Source organism: Aptenodytes patagonicus, chromosome 7, assembly GCF_965638725.1.
Source record: "Aptenodytes patagonicus chromosome 7, bAptPat1.pri.cur, whole genome shotgun sequence".
Classification (NCBI taxonomy): domain Eukaryota; kingdom Metazoa; phylum Chordata; class Aves; order Sphenisciformes; family Spheniscidae; genus Aptenodytes; species Aptenodytes patagonicus.
The window spans coordinates 1929909-1944385 of NC_134955.1; the positions used below are offsets into that span (position 1 = coordinate 1929909).

Genomic DNA, 14477 nt, shown 5'->3' on the forward strand with positions numbered 1-14477 from the left:
GGGGACAGCCGGCACGGGGGCTCGGGGTGATTTCCCCGGGCTGCTTGCAGCTATTAGGAACAGCTGCTGCAAATCCCCTTGGTATATAAGGGAGATTCAGAGCTGGAGCTTGCTGGTTTGCCTGGCTCTTGCTTGATTCCCCTGTGCTGGGAGCCCTTTGCAAGTCTCCTTGCACCTTTGTGCTGGTGGAAGGCAGAGCCTGTACCCCTGCAGAGCCCGGCCCCTCAATGGCAGTGCTTTTTTTTGGGGGGGGGCAGTTTGGAGACCTGTCAAAGCTCACACCTTCCCGCCCATTCACCTTCCAAGGGCTGAGACCTGGGGCTTCCTCCGGGGAGGCTGCTCAGGAGCCGCTGGGCTCGGCATGTGCTCCGCGCCGGGGCAGATAATGCCGTAGGAGGTCCACGGGAGCCGACACGGGCTGCCGGAGGTGGCGGCCGGAGCTCTGCAAAGCCGGTAGCCACGGGCACGTGTCGGTGCGGCTCCCGCCTCAGAGAGCCTGCGATGGGGAGGAAGGTCCTGCTGGAAGGTGGAAACGGTCCTCGGTCCAGGCCCACAGCGGGGAACGGGAGGTAACCGGTGGGTGCGGGCAAGGAGCGACAAGGTGGGGGAGGAGAGCGGTAAGTGCCCCCTCTCCTCGGGCAGGGATGGAGGTGCCGGTGATGCCAGGGTGGGCTTTCCTCTATTTGCGGGAAAGGCGTTAGCTGGGACACCCGTTCAGCAGAATGTATCTGCTCAGGGTGGGGCGACGTAGGGGTGAGCTGCCTCCAAGGTGCCCTTCTGCACCGACGCTCATCCTGCATCCATTTTGGCAACGAGCTGAGAAACTTCCCTGAGAAACGGAAAGCTGAAGGGCACTAACATTTCAAGCGCTAAATTCTTCCTTCGAAGCAAGTTAGTGAGTTGGGCTTCGGGGACTGAAGTCTGGACTCGCTGTCACGCCTCACTTCAACCTGGTCTCCCTTGCTTTCGGGGCCGCCAAGTTTTGCGCTTTTTTGCCAGAACATTAGAGCAAACGAAAATGACAAGTTTCTCAAGAGCTGTTTATCAATTTAATTCTTTTTTATTTTGCCAGTCAGCACGTTCAGACATAACATAAACCTCTCTGGGCACGGAAGGCAGGGACTAACCTCTTTCCCGGGCAAAGAGGACGTTTGGGGTGAATGCTCTCCTTGTATTTAAAAAACAAACTGGAAAAGCCTCACGCTCAGGACCAGCCTTTTAGTGGAATGTAACTTGTTTTGTAATGTTAGGGAAACATAACTTGTTTTATTCTGTAACTTGGTCGCCCTGGCAGTGATGGGTTTGCCAACAACTAAAGCTCCCTTGCCCAGAGCAGCAAACGGCCTAAAGAAGCCGCAGCAGCGGAACGCCTGCTCCGTTTGGATAAAAAGCTGCATCCTGTGTTTCTGTGCTGATATACGGGCCTCTAGGTGAGCCGGCCTCTTCCGAACGCCCAAACTCTATCCCAAATTCAGGGATTCGTATCGCGTAATGAAGACTCAAAGCAATTTTCCAGTCTTTTCCTGCAGACCCCTTACTGCACGCAATTGTTGCTGAAACAGAGCTCCACGTGCCAAGCTGTGATCACTGAGGAGCAGGATTTCAGTTTTTCAATGGAAAGAAAGAATTTGTCAAATTATGGGAAGTTTTAGGATAAGCTCCTTCTTCTGTCAATAGATCTCATCGCCAGGAGCCAATGAAAAACTGTGTATTCAGACAGGTATTGATTTTTGGATGTATCGTTATACCCAGAATGAAGAAGTTGTGGAATTCAGCACCAGAAAAATCTCAGAACAAATATTTAGCACCGTTGGAAGTCAAGAACAAAAGAAAGGGGGGAGGATGGAAAATAACCACTTTTAGGGTGCAAAATGACTTTCCGACAGGGCTACGGAGACACTTTCTCAGATGAGAAGCCCTGAAGCGCATCTGATGACTGGAGGGAAGGTTTAAAGCAGGTCAGCCAGCCCCCTGCCCTGGGCACTGCACAGCTCTCAACACGGACTTGGCATCGCCGCTCCCTTCGATCTTGATGGCTAATTCCCGGGGGAAGGATTTTGCTGGAGAAACATACGGGCTTGGTTTTTCCCGGGCTGGAAGTGGTAGCGGCTCACGCTGATGGCTCCAGAGATGTGCGTCCTCTCCCTCCAGGACCTGGCTCTTGGCCCTGATCCCCCAGGGCAGGTCCACTGCAGTGAGGCAGCCGGAGCCAGCTGCCTGGCAGGACAGCCGGCTTTCAGACCTCTCCTATTGCTTCCCTGTGCTGGTGACAGCGTGATTCCGCAGCTGCACCTCTTTTTCCGAGCCCTTTCCGCCCAGGCTCCCTTCAGCCTTTATTATTACAATTTTCAGAGCCCTCTGGGGAACGTCAGACCCTTGGGAGTTTGGTGGCAGATCTGGTGTGACCCCGTCTGTCACTTAACATCCTTCCAGCCTCATGCCCTGGGATGGGAGGGGGGGAATCAGCAGCACAAACAGCCTGGTGGGTTCGTTGTTGTTGGTAAAGAGGGGGATGGCTCCGGAGGCAGCGATGCTGGGGACGGCCAGGCTCGGGATGCTGTCGAAAGGGGGTGTAGCACAAAAAGGAGCCAGGCTCAGGTCAACGGTCTGGTTGCTGACCTGGATATTTCCAACCTCGGTAGAGAAATGGAGGGAACGAGACACGCCGGATTCTGGAAGAATCTGCCCTTTGCCCTCAGAGGGAGCAGGGAACCCTGAGGAAATTCAAAACCAAGATGCGAAGAGCTCGAAACACAACTCCGCTGCATCCCCACCGCGGCAGAGCAGGCGGCTGAGGGGAGGGCAGGGAGCAGGCAGCGTCTGCGGCACACGGCGGGGCACAGGCTGGGTGCTGGGGCGTGCTGGGCGCGGGGTTGGGTGGCAGAGGGTGGCCGCTCTGTTGTAGCTCTGCTTGGCGGCAGAGGGCACCAAACGATGCGGAGATCCCCGCCGCGCTCTCCAAAAGCAGATGAAGACCAGCTGGAGGGATGGATCTGGAGGCTTTTAGTCCTGGTTTGCCTGTTCCTGATGCAGCTGTGGCTGGGGTAGGATTCCTGTTCAATAAAATCCCCGGAGAGTTACGCTTGTGCCCAGAAAATTTAAGATTTCGGTGTCTGTTGTTTTGATGCCCGAGTAAGGCTGGATTTGACTCCCGGCGTGCAGAGGCTCTACCTGGGCTGACGATGGGCTTGGGCTATGCAGAGCCATTAAATGACTCGTACGGAGCACCAAAACAAAGCACCCGGCAGCCCCAGAGGGGCTGGCTGGTGGGTGGAGGACAGCTGGTGGTTGAAGCGGTTGTGATTGACTGCAAAGGCAGAAGAGTTGGGTGGTGACCTTGACCCCCCCCCGCAGAGAAGGGCCGCGGCTGAGGCGGTGCAGGACCGGTGACAGGAAAGTTTTATGCTTTGCTGCTTCCAGCGATTGGCAGCAATTCGTGTGCGAAGAGACAGCCCCTCTAAAGGCTACACGAGATGCACTGGAAGGAACTCGTACGACACCCTGAGCAATCTAGGTCACGAACGACAGGAGATGGGCACCCCCAAAAGCTGCCTTGGCTCCAAGATGGGCCCCGAGCGGCAAACAAATCGATCCCCGTGTGTGGATCCCTGTCAGGAACGCAGTGGCCGCAAGGCCGGGAGACCGCTGCAAATTATACGATCAATCCTGGCGGCCAGGTGCCTGAAAGTCTCAATGGGAACCGTACAAGATTAGGCAACGCCACTTAGGATGCGTTTAACCGTCACAGGGCTCACCCCCTGGGCCAAACAGGACCGTATACGAATTTTCAGGCTTTCTGTATGGCAAAGGACTTTGCTGACTAAGCTCAGGAACCGCCTTAACTTTATCTGTGCGGGCTTGAAAAGTTCAGCCTGGAAAAAATCACCTTATTGAGATATACCTTATCTTAGGAACTGCAGATTAAGGAAGCAAACTTGTTTTCCAGTCCCTGTTCCCGGTCTTTCCTGTCCCTCCCATAAAGGCGTTATCGCACATCACACACTTGCTTTATCAGAACCGTCAGATGAAAGGCACAAAGGCAGAGCGCTCCGGTTTGAGGTTCCCGAGGTGTCAAAACTCCTACGATTTGATGCAAGAATATTTGATTAAGTTATCAAGGAAGCCCCCAAAGATGTAGGCTGATCCTTCCTGAGACGGTGGTGGGCGGACTTTTGCCGGGGTAGGACCTTCCGGGCGGTCAGGCCAGCTCTCTCTACCTCCCGTGGGTGATCCCAGACGGTGACTAACACCTTTGGTGGCCTCGGTCTGTGGTCGCTAAATCAGCGAACGTTATTCTCTGACCGGGCTGCCTAGATAGCGGCTGGACCACACGGACCACAAAGCTTCCTCGTTGTACAAGGGCAAGTGCAGAAACAGAACTGGTTCGGTTGCGGCTCGCTTGTGGGAGAGGCGAGCGGTGGCGAGCCGCCAGCCAAGCCAGAGGTACGTCTGTGACACGGTGCCGAGAAGAGCTGAGAGAAATGGTGCTTTCTGATAAACTCCCGATTAAAAGATGGCTGGAATTCCGAGAAAGGCTCTTCTGTCATCCAAATCCCTCCCTGTTGAGGAACACAGACACCATTGTCTTGAAAACAAATAGCATCACGTTAAAAGAAAAAAGAACAGCACTATCAATTTTTTTTTTTTTTCCTTCTGTTGGGAAACGCTTCAAATTTCATTTGACTCCTGGGCTCAGAAGGAACGTTCAACCAAAACCACAAATTAACTTGGCCCGATAATAAACAAAAGGTGAAATCTGACGAAGGACTGGGATTGCCGAGATCGACTTTGCACGAGGGGTTTTTTGGGGTTTTTTTAACCTTTCACTGACTGTCCATTAATTTGCTCTCTAGTCTTACACCGCCACCCTCCACTTCGGAGCCCAAGGAGCCGCAAACATCAGCTGCGCTAACGAGGTCCTGCATCGATAGCAGCCTCCGGAAAGTTTCCATCTCACTCCAAAACACTTTCTGGATTACACCTTCATTTCCTCGGGGTAGAAAGACTTCCAACTGACCTAAGCCGCTTCAGAAGCCGGCTCTGTAGCTGAACGCTCCTTAGCGAAAACGTTTTACTCCTTTCTGCCAGCTTTGTCCTAAGCCACGAGCGCTCTGTTGATCCGGAACAGCTCAGCTGGTGCGCAGGCTCCAAATTTGGTACTTTGGCGTCATTTGAACACTTACCCATTTTCAGTCATTTTCGCTCACGGCGCCTATTGGATATCGGCTTTTGAGTCTTTCACCTAATAAAGTAACTGCGTGATGTGTCACAATGACCAGCTGAAACCATCTCTTATACAAATTAAGGATGCTAATAAACAGATAATGGGCACAGCCTTCAGTGTTAACCAGAAAACACCCATTTATCCCATTTTTGCTTGCTGGGTAACACTTTATCATTTAACCGGATACTTTTCTGTTTCTTCCTTCACTGCAAAGAGCAAATTTGAACACAACTTAGTTTATCCTCTACTCACTCCTTACAGTTTAATATAAATTGTTGACTAAGTGTGCTCCAGCCCTTCTACGTCTGTGGAGACTGCTTCTCAAACAAGCCTTGAAAATATCGATCTCCCTTTGGAAAGTCAAGTCCCCTTTCTTGCAGTAACATTGGGTTTTGACCTGGTTATCAGCCACGCTACGGACAAATTGTTCTTGATTAAACCATAGGGTATCTCTTAGGATTCATATGACTCGTATTTATTATACAACAGTCAACAGGCCTCACGTGGCGTGTGTCTCCGGCAGGGACGAGAGGTGCCTTTCCTGAGACATGCACCTGGATCGCAGCACTTCTGTTAACAGCTGGGTGACCTTGCCCAGCCGTCCGCGGCCTCCTTCACGTTCCTCTCCCCTCAGCGCCCCGAGCACGTCCCATCCGGCAACGCGGAGCTTTTCCTCATCCTAACACAATCCTCAGCCCTGCTCGCGTCTGCGGGAATGCGGAAGTACGGGTGGAAAAGCGGAGGCTGGCTTCGCGTAGAGGGTGACGGGATCAGAGCTTCCGCTGTCTCGTGCTGCTCAGGAACTTTCCTGTTTCACGCGAGGAAGAGCTAACGCAGGTATTCCAGAGGGATTTGCTTTCATCTCTTGGTTCCGGCTATGCCACCTGAAAAAAAAACCGCCGTTGTATGAATTTTTGGCACGTTGCTGAGGTCTGTACGTACTGCCTCGGCGCAGCGATATCTCAGCCCACAGCTAAGCACTCTGTATCCATTATCTCACCTCCTCTGCTTCTCTGTCCTCTCTTCTCTCGCACTTCCATCAACTCTTATCTCCCATCTCCAGCTCTGCTACACCTTTACTGCCACTTCCCTCTCCACGCTCACTTTGCCTCCATCCCTTTACCCGTCAAGGCAGTTTTAATTGAATTTTCATTTCTCACAGGGCTGGACTTATCAGGATTACGGCCAACAGAATTCCGAGTCACCCGAAACAACAGGCGTTTGAGTGCTGGTAACACCAGCTTCTACTCAGCACGAGACGACCTGCGGAGAACAACGTGGCTTCGCAGCGGCTCTCCTTGCTCTTAAACCTCCGCAAAACACGAGCTGCAGGAGGAGGCTGCCTGCGTGGGAGGCCCCGGCTGCAAGGCGCTGATGAGGTCATGACAAGGCAGAAACTGCTTCAAATCTCACTGTAAATCCAACCCAAACCCGCTACGCCTGAATTTCAACCAGCTGCCTGCTCTGTACGCGACGCTAAGCTTTGTTGTAATGCTCTCCTTTTAACTCTTGTCATAATGATTAATCTCGCCTAATCTTTGTCTGTGGCTCTACGGCTTTCCGCTTTTCTGAACGAGCCGGTGAAGACAAAAGTGTCCACGCAGCAGCTGCTGCTCAGGGCTCAGGGGGAGACTTTGAATCAACGTACAGAAGAACCGCAGAGCTGCCCTCACCGCTCCAAACCTCGATGGCCCTGAGGGCAGGCAGGGCGACCGGGGGGGAGAACGGGTGCTCGCCGGCAGCCGGGAAGAGCAGCTCCTGCTTTACCGTCCCTGGGCTGACACGTGAAGCTGAACGGACCCGTTGCTTGCAGTGCTCAAGCTCACGCCGGAGTCGGGCAATGCTGCCGGCCGTACCCAGGTTAATTGCCATGGTGTTGGAAGGCCGGGGTCAGGACGCGTCAATAGTAACACAAAATAATTTAGCAGACTGCCAATCCTTCCAGGAAGGCGCAGAAGAAAAACCCAATTAGAGTCAGTCATAAGGGGAGGCAGCTGGGGGAAGGTACCAGAGTGTCGGGGCAGGCCCCGCGCGCCGCAAACACGGGGGACGTAAAGGCTCAAGCAGGCCGTAGCTCGAGGAGAGCTACACCGGCAGGAGAAGACACGGTATTCATTTAAAAAAAAAGTCACGGTACTGATAAAATACAGCCCCCCTGCACCGGCACGGCGGCCCTGACACCGAAGCCCGCCGGCCCCCGCCGCCCCCCGCCCGCCTCGCCGCCACAAGATGGCGGCGGCGGGATGTACCACCCGCCGCCTCCTCCTCCTCCTCCTCCTCCTTCCCCCCTCTCCGGGAAGGGGAACCGCTCCCCCCGCCCCGACCTCGCGGTGGCACCGCCCGCTTCCGCTCCCGCGCCGGAAGCCGGAAGCGCGCGGCGGAGGGAGGGTCCCGGTTGCGCGGCGGTGAGTCCCGGGCGGCGGCGGAGCCGGTAACGGGGCCGCCGCCCCCTCCTCCCCCCCCCCCCCCTCCCCCTCCCCGGTGTCTCGCGAGGGGAGGCGGACGCGGCCCCGGCCCCTCCGGTGGGCGACTGCAGCCGTTACCCGCCGGGACCTCCGCGGGGGGGGGGGCTCAGCCGGGCCAGGCCTCGTACCGGCAGCCGCGGGGGAAGCCCCCTTCCGCCCGCTCCGTGGGCCGCAGCCTCCCGGTTTAGCCGGTTCCCCCACCACCACCACCACCACCACCACCGAGGACGGGGCCTGACGTTGGCGGAGCATCCTCCGCCGTTTCCCGGTTGGAGAGCGGCCCCGGGGCGGGCCTGGCTCTGCGCTCCCCCGGGGCGGTGCGGCGAGGAGGCCTTGGGCGGGCACCCCCGGGGAACCGGGGGAGCTTTCCCTAACCGGGGACAAAGCACCGAGGCGGTGACCGGGGCGCGGCAGTCCTGCGGGCGGCGGCCCCTCGCCGGTACCGCCGGCCTTTCCGAGCCACGGGGGGGCCCGTGCCTTACCCCTCGGAGAGACCAAAGCGTCGCCTTGCGGGCTGGAACCGGCGAGAGCCCCGAGGCGAGAGCCCCTGCCCCGTGCTGACGCCCGGCCGGAGCCGGGGCAGCGCCCGGCACTTCGCGTCCGCCCTCCTGGGGTCCGTTCGGCCGTCTCCCCGCAGGCCACCCGCGGGTCCGTTCGGCCGTCTCCCCGCAGGCCACCCGCGAGCTCCGCGGGTCCGTTCGGCCGTCTCCCCGCAGGCCACCCGCGAGCTCCGCGGGTCCGTTCGGCCGTCTCCCCGCAGACCACCCGCGGGCTCCGCGGGTCCGTTCGGCCGTCTCCCCGCAGGCCACCCGCGAGCTCCGCGGGTCCGTTCGGCCGTCTCCCCGCAGGCCACCCGCGAGCTCCGTGGGTCCGTTCGGCCGTCTCCCCGCAGGCCACCTGCGGGCTCCGCGGGTCCGTTCGGCCGTCTCCCCGCAGACCACCCGCGAGCTCCGCGGGTCCGTTCGGCCGTCTCCCCGCAGGCCACCCGCGAGCTCCGCGGGTCCGTTCGGCCGTCTCCCCGCAGGCCACCCGCGAGCTCCGCGGGTCCGTTCGGCCGTCTCCCCACAGACCACCCGCGAGCTCCGTGCCCGCACGGCGCCGGGGATTGAGCTTTCCGTTTGCCGCTACTCCTGCTTTTTCCCCCTCTCCCCCCCCCCCTCGCCCCTCACTCTCCGTGACCCTCACGAACAACAAAACAAAACAACCCCCCCCCCCATAAGTTTATTTCTGTTTGCAGAGCGCTGAAACGACGTACGCGTCCACGGGAGGGGAGCCGATTTCCCAGCTTTTAGGTGGTTGTTGCTCGGACGGGTTTGGCCGGATCCCGGCTGAAGAGATTGGGTAACGCTGAGCCTTAACCTTGTCCTTCTGCGGTACCTGCAGGGGCTGACGCAACCTTCCCGGAGCGATATCGTCGGGATGTTTCACCCGGCCGAAAGGCGGAAGAGCCGCGAGCAATTGGGACGACGCTGAAATCCCCGTCGGCTGCTTGGTACGTCCCTTTCCCCCTCGGCGGGGAGCGCGCGGCTCCCGTGTTTCTCACCTGGTTTTTGGCGCGTTCCCGCGTTATCGCATCCCGCCTCTTAGAACCTGTGACACGAACGCCTGATGTTTGCTAAATATTATCAGCCAGCCCGGATTGTTTGGACCAAGTCGTGGACGTAGCGCAGAAAATCCGTTATTTCCCCTGATTTTAGTAACATTTCGCCGATTTTTAAAACCACAAGTGTCGGACGGAGCTCACCACCTATGAATAATGCCGTCGCTTAAGGTTTTCGAAGGGCGGCAGCAATAAGTGAGGGAAACGGTGGCACCTCGTAGCTAGAAAGGAAAACAACGCGGAAAGAAAACGCATCGAATGAGACGGGTTCCGAGGAACTGGAGAGGTGGCGAGGGACGGGAAGACGCGGGCAGCGCCGGCGGTGGCGCTGGCGACCGCGGGCCCTGGGCAGGCTCGGGTGCGAGCAGATCCGGGAGGTTCGCTCGGCAGAACGGGAATCTGGAAGGGGACGGGGCGGTTGGGAGCCAGCTGGGGTTTGAGAGGCAGGGTGACGTCGCCCTGCTATCGAGTGGCTGTGAGTAGGCGTTTCCTTGACAAAACCGTCTGGCGCACACGAGTAATCCTGCCAAACACGCTGTGAAAAGGGGGGGGGAAAAAAAAAAGACGACAGTTGCCGAAGCGGGAACGAGTCGATACGTTCTTGTTTTCCTTCTCGCTCTGCCCTCGGCCTCGCGGATTCCTTGTAGCGCAGGGGAACCCCTCTGGCACAGCCGTTCCCAGCAGTTTAGCAGAGCTGGTTTTAAATCCCTAGCGGGGTTAGTGCCTGTTTGCAGCTGGCTTTAGAAAACCTCCTCTTTATTTGACTTCCCTTTCCCCCGTCCTAGGAGCCTGCAGCTCCTCTGGGAGGATGGACGCCCTGAGGAACCGGACGGTGGAGGAGCTCCGGGAGCTGCAGGAAAACGCGGAGGAGATCGAGCGCCTGGCCCTGGAATCCCGGGAGGTACGCGCGGACGACGTGACGCCGGCGAGGAGCAGGCCGGCCTTCCTTAGCACCCGGCCCGCGGCGAGCGTCGCCTCTCCTTCCGCAGGTTCAGGAGCTGCAGCTGGAGAGGGAGATGGCCCTTGCCGCCAACCGGAGCTTGGCCGAGCAGAACCTGAAGTTCCAGGCGCCGCTGGAGATGGGGCGCGCCGACCTCTCCAACAAATACGAAGAGCTGCAGAAGCTGGCTGAGCGGTGTAAAGAGCAAAAGGCAAAACTGGGTGAGGGTTTGCGGACCTTGCGCGCTTTCCGACGGGGTCACGTGGGCTGTAGTTAGTGCAACATCCTTCCCTTTTGCTTCTCCCTACCTTGGTCGTACGGAGCAGAGAAACTCTTTAGGGTGGCGGCGGAAGGGACTCTGCTGGGTATAAAACCTAAATTCTCCTGTTTCTTGGTCAAAATCAGTTGGACAGGTCGAGGATGCTGTCCCGGGGGGAAAAAAAAAACCTTCTCGTGCAGCAGTGGCTACGGTTCTTTCCTCTGCAGGTTTTCTCCTTGCATCAGCGGTTTCCAAGGCGGGAGGGCGCTCCCGTGAGAGATCAGCACGGCTGCGTGCTAATGATTTTTCCCTGGTTTGCTCTGCCTCTCTCTTTTGTCTCCCCAGAGAAATTCTCAGCGGCGATGCATCCTCAGACCTTGCTGGATCTCCTGCAGGTGGAAAGCCAGAAAATCGAAGAGGAGTCTGAGGTGAGCTTAGGGTTTAAATCCATTAGCAGTTCAAGCGATTAGCCCTCGGAGACTGGCAGTTACGCTCCCGAGCCTAATCCCTTAAATCAAGGATTATCTCTTTGTAGTTTGGCCTTGTTGCTCCGAAAAAATCGGATTGCCCTTCGTTTGCTTGTGTGTGGCGCGGTGGTCCCCTGCGTGTCTCCGGCAGAGACGTAAATCCGAAGCTGGGCTTGGGGAGGAAGAGTAGCGGGCTGCGGTGCTGAACCCGAGGCTGTCTTCTCTTCCAGAAAATGGCCGAGAAGTTCCTGGAGGGCGAGGTGCCCCTGGAGACGTTTCTCGAGCGGTTTGCCGTGATGAGGAAGTTGTCCCACTTGCGCCGGGTCAGAGTCGAAAAGCTGCAGGAGATACTGAGGAAGTCGGAAGCGGCGCAGGAGCCCGGCAAGGACTCTCGGCAGCAGCTGCCTCCTCCCGTACCTGGGCCCGCAGACCCGCCGAAGCCGCAGCCCTTCCCTTCGGGGGCTCCTTCCTTCCCTTTGCCCTACAGCCCGGCCCCAAGCATGCCGGTCGGCCCCACGGCCCACGGGGCTCTCCCTCCCGCTCCTTTCCCTGGCTCCCCGGTCACCGTGGGACACGTCGCTTCCTCTCAGCCGAGCACCCAGCCCGCCTTTCCCTATAAGCCTCCTCAAGGTCCCGGATACCCGCCAGCGCAGGCTGCCGACTCCGCGCCGGGGTATCCCAACCCCGCCTCGGGAGGCTCGTCTCCGGCGTCGGGCTATTCCTGGTCTCCGTCCAGGGGCCCGCCTCGGCCCCCACCGTTTCCTGGCTCTCACCCCTCTCCGCCGCCACCCAGATCCGGGTACCCTCCCTACTTTCCCCCCGGGGCGGGGAGACCGCAGTGCCCCTACCCGACCCAGCCCGCTCTCCCTAGTTTCCCAATCCCCCCGCAGCCTCCCTATCCTCCTGGACCGTCCCCACCTTTTGGGTACCCCCCTCCTCCAAACCCTCAGCGCCCTGCTTGGCCTGGCTACTAAATCGGGACTCCTGGGGAGCGTCCTCTGCTGCTCCCTCCTCTTTTTGTGGCCCGAGGAAGAAGAGCAAGCCGAGAGCACCGCTCTTCGACTCGTCGGCGCGAAAGCATTACGCAGGATAAGAGACGGCAGCGGCTCCGGGGGTCGGGCAGGGCTTGACGCTGACCCGCCCCCCCCACCTCCACCCCCTCCCCGCGGGCTGCACCCCTTCAGCTTCGGTTTGTGACGATGGCCGGCGGGCTGAAGCGGCAGCTTCCGAATCGGCTCGTCCAGGCTCTGGCGTGAAAGCCAGGTAGTCATCTAGGGTACGCGGGGAACGACGCACGCCGATTGCGGCCGCCGAGAGCCGGACACACACACCCCCACACCACCCCCCCCCCCCGTCTCTGTGCGTGCGTGGGTGAGCGAGAGAGGCTGCCGCGTGCGCGCCTGTCGTTCGCCGTGCGGGTAACGGACGCGGCATCCTAATTCTAAGCCTTTTCACGGGTGTTCGAAAGACACGGTGGGGGATCTCTGACGGCGTTTCTGACACACGATGCTCGCCGCTTTCCAAGGACCTTCCTGGAAGCCGGCGGCAGAGCCGGCCCGGCTCGCGGGCCGATTTGTAACTGATGGCGGTGGGGAGAAGCAGCTAGCTCGCCCCTCGCCTGGGCCGGGCCTTGAGATCTGTCTGCGTTTTCACGCTGGTGCGGGCTAACTTCCACACCGGCTCTGCTCCAGCCGTTCCCGGCCGGCTGTGAGGTCAGGCTTCCCCCCCCTGCCCTCCGCAGCGCTCGCTTCGCCTGCGCGGCGAGTACCGGCGTGCTCCAAAACGGAGGCTGTTCCCAACTCTGTCGGGTTCGGGTGCTCCCAGCTCACCGGGGAGCAAACACCTCTTTACTGCTGCTGCTTCTGTCCGGCGCGGGAGCCTTTCGGAGCCTGCGCCGGCCGTACGCCGTCTCGCCGAGGGCGTGAAGGTTCTGGCAGCTCCCCGGAGTTCGACGCGCGGATATTAGCCGTGCTTTTGAAGGAAACTGGGCTGGCCCGACGTCTCGGGCTGCTGCTGCTGCTTTGGGGGCACGCGCCTCGGGTCACAGGGAGGAGCGGGAGTCCGCGCCTCGGGTCACGGGGAGGAGCGGGAGTCCGTGCCTCCCGTGCCCAGCTCTGTGAAACGCTGGGGCCGGGCGGCCTCCTGTATCCCCGGCCTCTCCCGCGGTGCCCGCCGGGGGAACGGGCCGGTTAATTTGGGGCGCTACGGGCTCCGGCCTTCCTCGCGTTCCCCCTTCTCAGGAAACACTAGGTAACGGAGGGAGCGGCGAGTTAGCATTAAGGGGAATGGGATTTGCTTTGCTCAGCACTTTATCCTACGGATCCTGCCTCTGTCCCTGTAAGTTATTTATAAGGAAAGATTACTAACGGACTAGAACAAGGCAAACGCTTGTGGGGTTTGATGGAAACAATTCCCTGTCTGTGGCTAATTACAGTAATAAAATTTGATGAATTGCACGCGGGGTCACGGCCGTAGTTGCTTTCGGGGCATCCAGCTGACGCGCTCTATCGATCTTTTTGTGCCCTCCCGGCATCCTTCCACCAGCCTCCTCTTGATTTTTGTCGATTCAAGCCTTTCGCCCTCTCGCGGGACCGTCTCCTTCAGACTCGTCTTTCCTGCTTGCTTGTTTTCGTCTTTCCTAAGGGGCCCGTTTGCGTGGGGCTCTTCCGCATCAGCCCGTCCTTCCCCCTCCTCTGGCGCCGTCCCGCATTTTCCCTCCCCGGCCGGGAAGTAGATGGTCTAAGGAACGGCGCCGGTAGCGTTGGAAGGAAGAGAACAAGATGCGATTACTAGAAAAAACAACTTTATTACAACGGTTATTGCTTATTAAATATCTCAGGACTCGTTCTCGGTATTTCTGCCCTCCCCGTGCTCCTCGCGTCCGCGCTTTGCTTTATACGTCTGCCCAAATCTCGCAACCGTCCCACGCGGACGCAGCCAAGCGCGCCTCTCCGCAGCTTCCCCCCCCCCCCCCCGGGAACCCGGCAGACGCGGGTCTCGCAGTCTTTCTCGCGAAGCTCAGCGCCCCGCTATCGGAACGCCTGGCAGACAGCAGCCCATTTCGCTTTCGGCCCGGCCTGGGCGGGAGGAGGAGCGTGGTTATCCCGGTTTTGAGAGACGGGGAAGCCGGCAAACCCCCTCCCGACGGCCCCGAGCGCGGCTGCTCTGCTCTCAGTGCAGGTATGAAGCCTGCTGCAACCCAGCTGCCTCTCAGACTCATACAAATAGCTTAAAAAACAACCACCCCCACCTCGCGCTCTCCCACGAGGCTCAAAAGCGAGAAGCGGCTTCCTCGGAAAGGTGCTCGGGTACCGGGGCGCAGCCGAAGCCGAGCTAAGCTGGGTTAGAGCTGAGCGATCGCGTGCCTGATGCCCGGTACCGAGCAGGTAGGGAGGAAGACGGGTGGGTTTGGCTCCGAGCCTGGCAGGGGCTGGGGGGACCCGGCCCCGGAGGTCTCCCATCGCACTTTGGGAGGGGTGTGTGTGTTGGGGGGGTGTGTGTGTGTTGGGGGGGGGACACGCG

The 14477-nt window shown here is 59.0% G+C and overlaps 1 protein-coding gene and 1 long non-coding RNA gene across 4 annotated transcripts; one reads left to right on the top strand and one right to left on the bottom strand.

Annotated features, from left to right (window-relative positions):
- Window positions 1–5687: 5687 nt before the first annotated feature.
- Window positions 5688–7420, bottom strand: LOC143163063 (uncharacterized). The gene is made up of 2 exons (XR_012995831.1): window positions 6873–7420; window positions 5688–6108 (listed from the first exon to the last, which is right to left on the bottom strand). It is a non-coding gene; the product is annotated as an uncharacterized LOC143163063 (long non-coding RNA).
- Window positions 7421–7595: 175 nt separating this feature from the next.
- VPS37C (VPS37C subunit of ESCRT-I) lies at window positions 7596–13411 on the top strand. Of its 3 annotated transcripts, none has more exons than XM_076343687.1 (6): window positions 7596–7629; window positions 9073–9181; window positions 10075–10190; window positions 10279–10450; window positions 10834–10916; window positions 11186–13411. In XM_076343687.1, exons 3-6 carry the CDS (start codon window positions 10098–10100, stop codon window positions 11927–11929), a joined length of 1092 nt encoding a protein of 363 aa, XP_076199802.1. In that variant the 5' UTR covers window positions 7596–7629; window positions 9073–9181; window positions 10075–10097; the 3' UTR covers window positions 11930–13411. The 3 variants fall into 3 exon arrangements, with proteins under 3 accessions (XP_076199802.1, XP_076199803.1, XP_076199804.1); XM_076343688.1 differs by lacking the exon at window positions 7596–7629 and adding an exon at window positions 8940–8981; XM_076343689.1 differs by lacking the exon at window positions 7596–7629 and adding an exon at window positions 8965–8984.
- Window positions 13412–14477: the final 1066 nt, after the last annotated feature.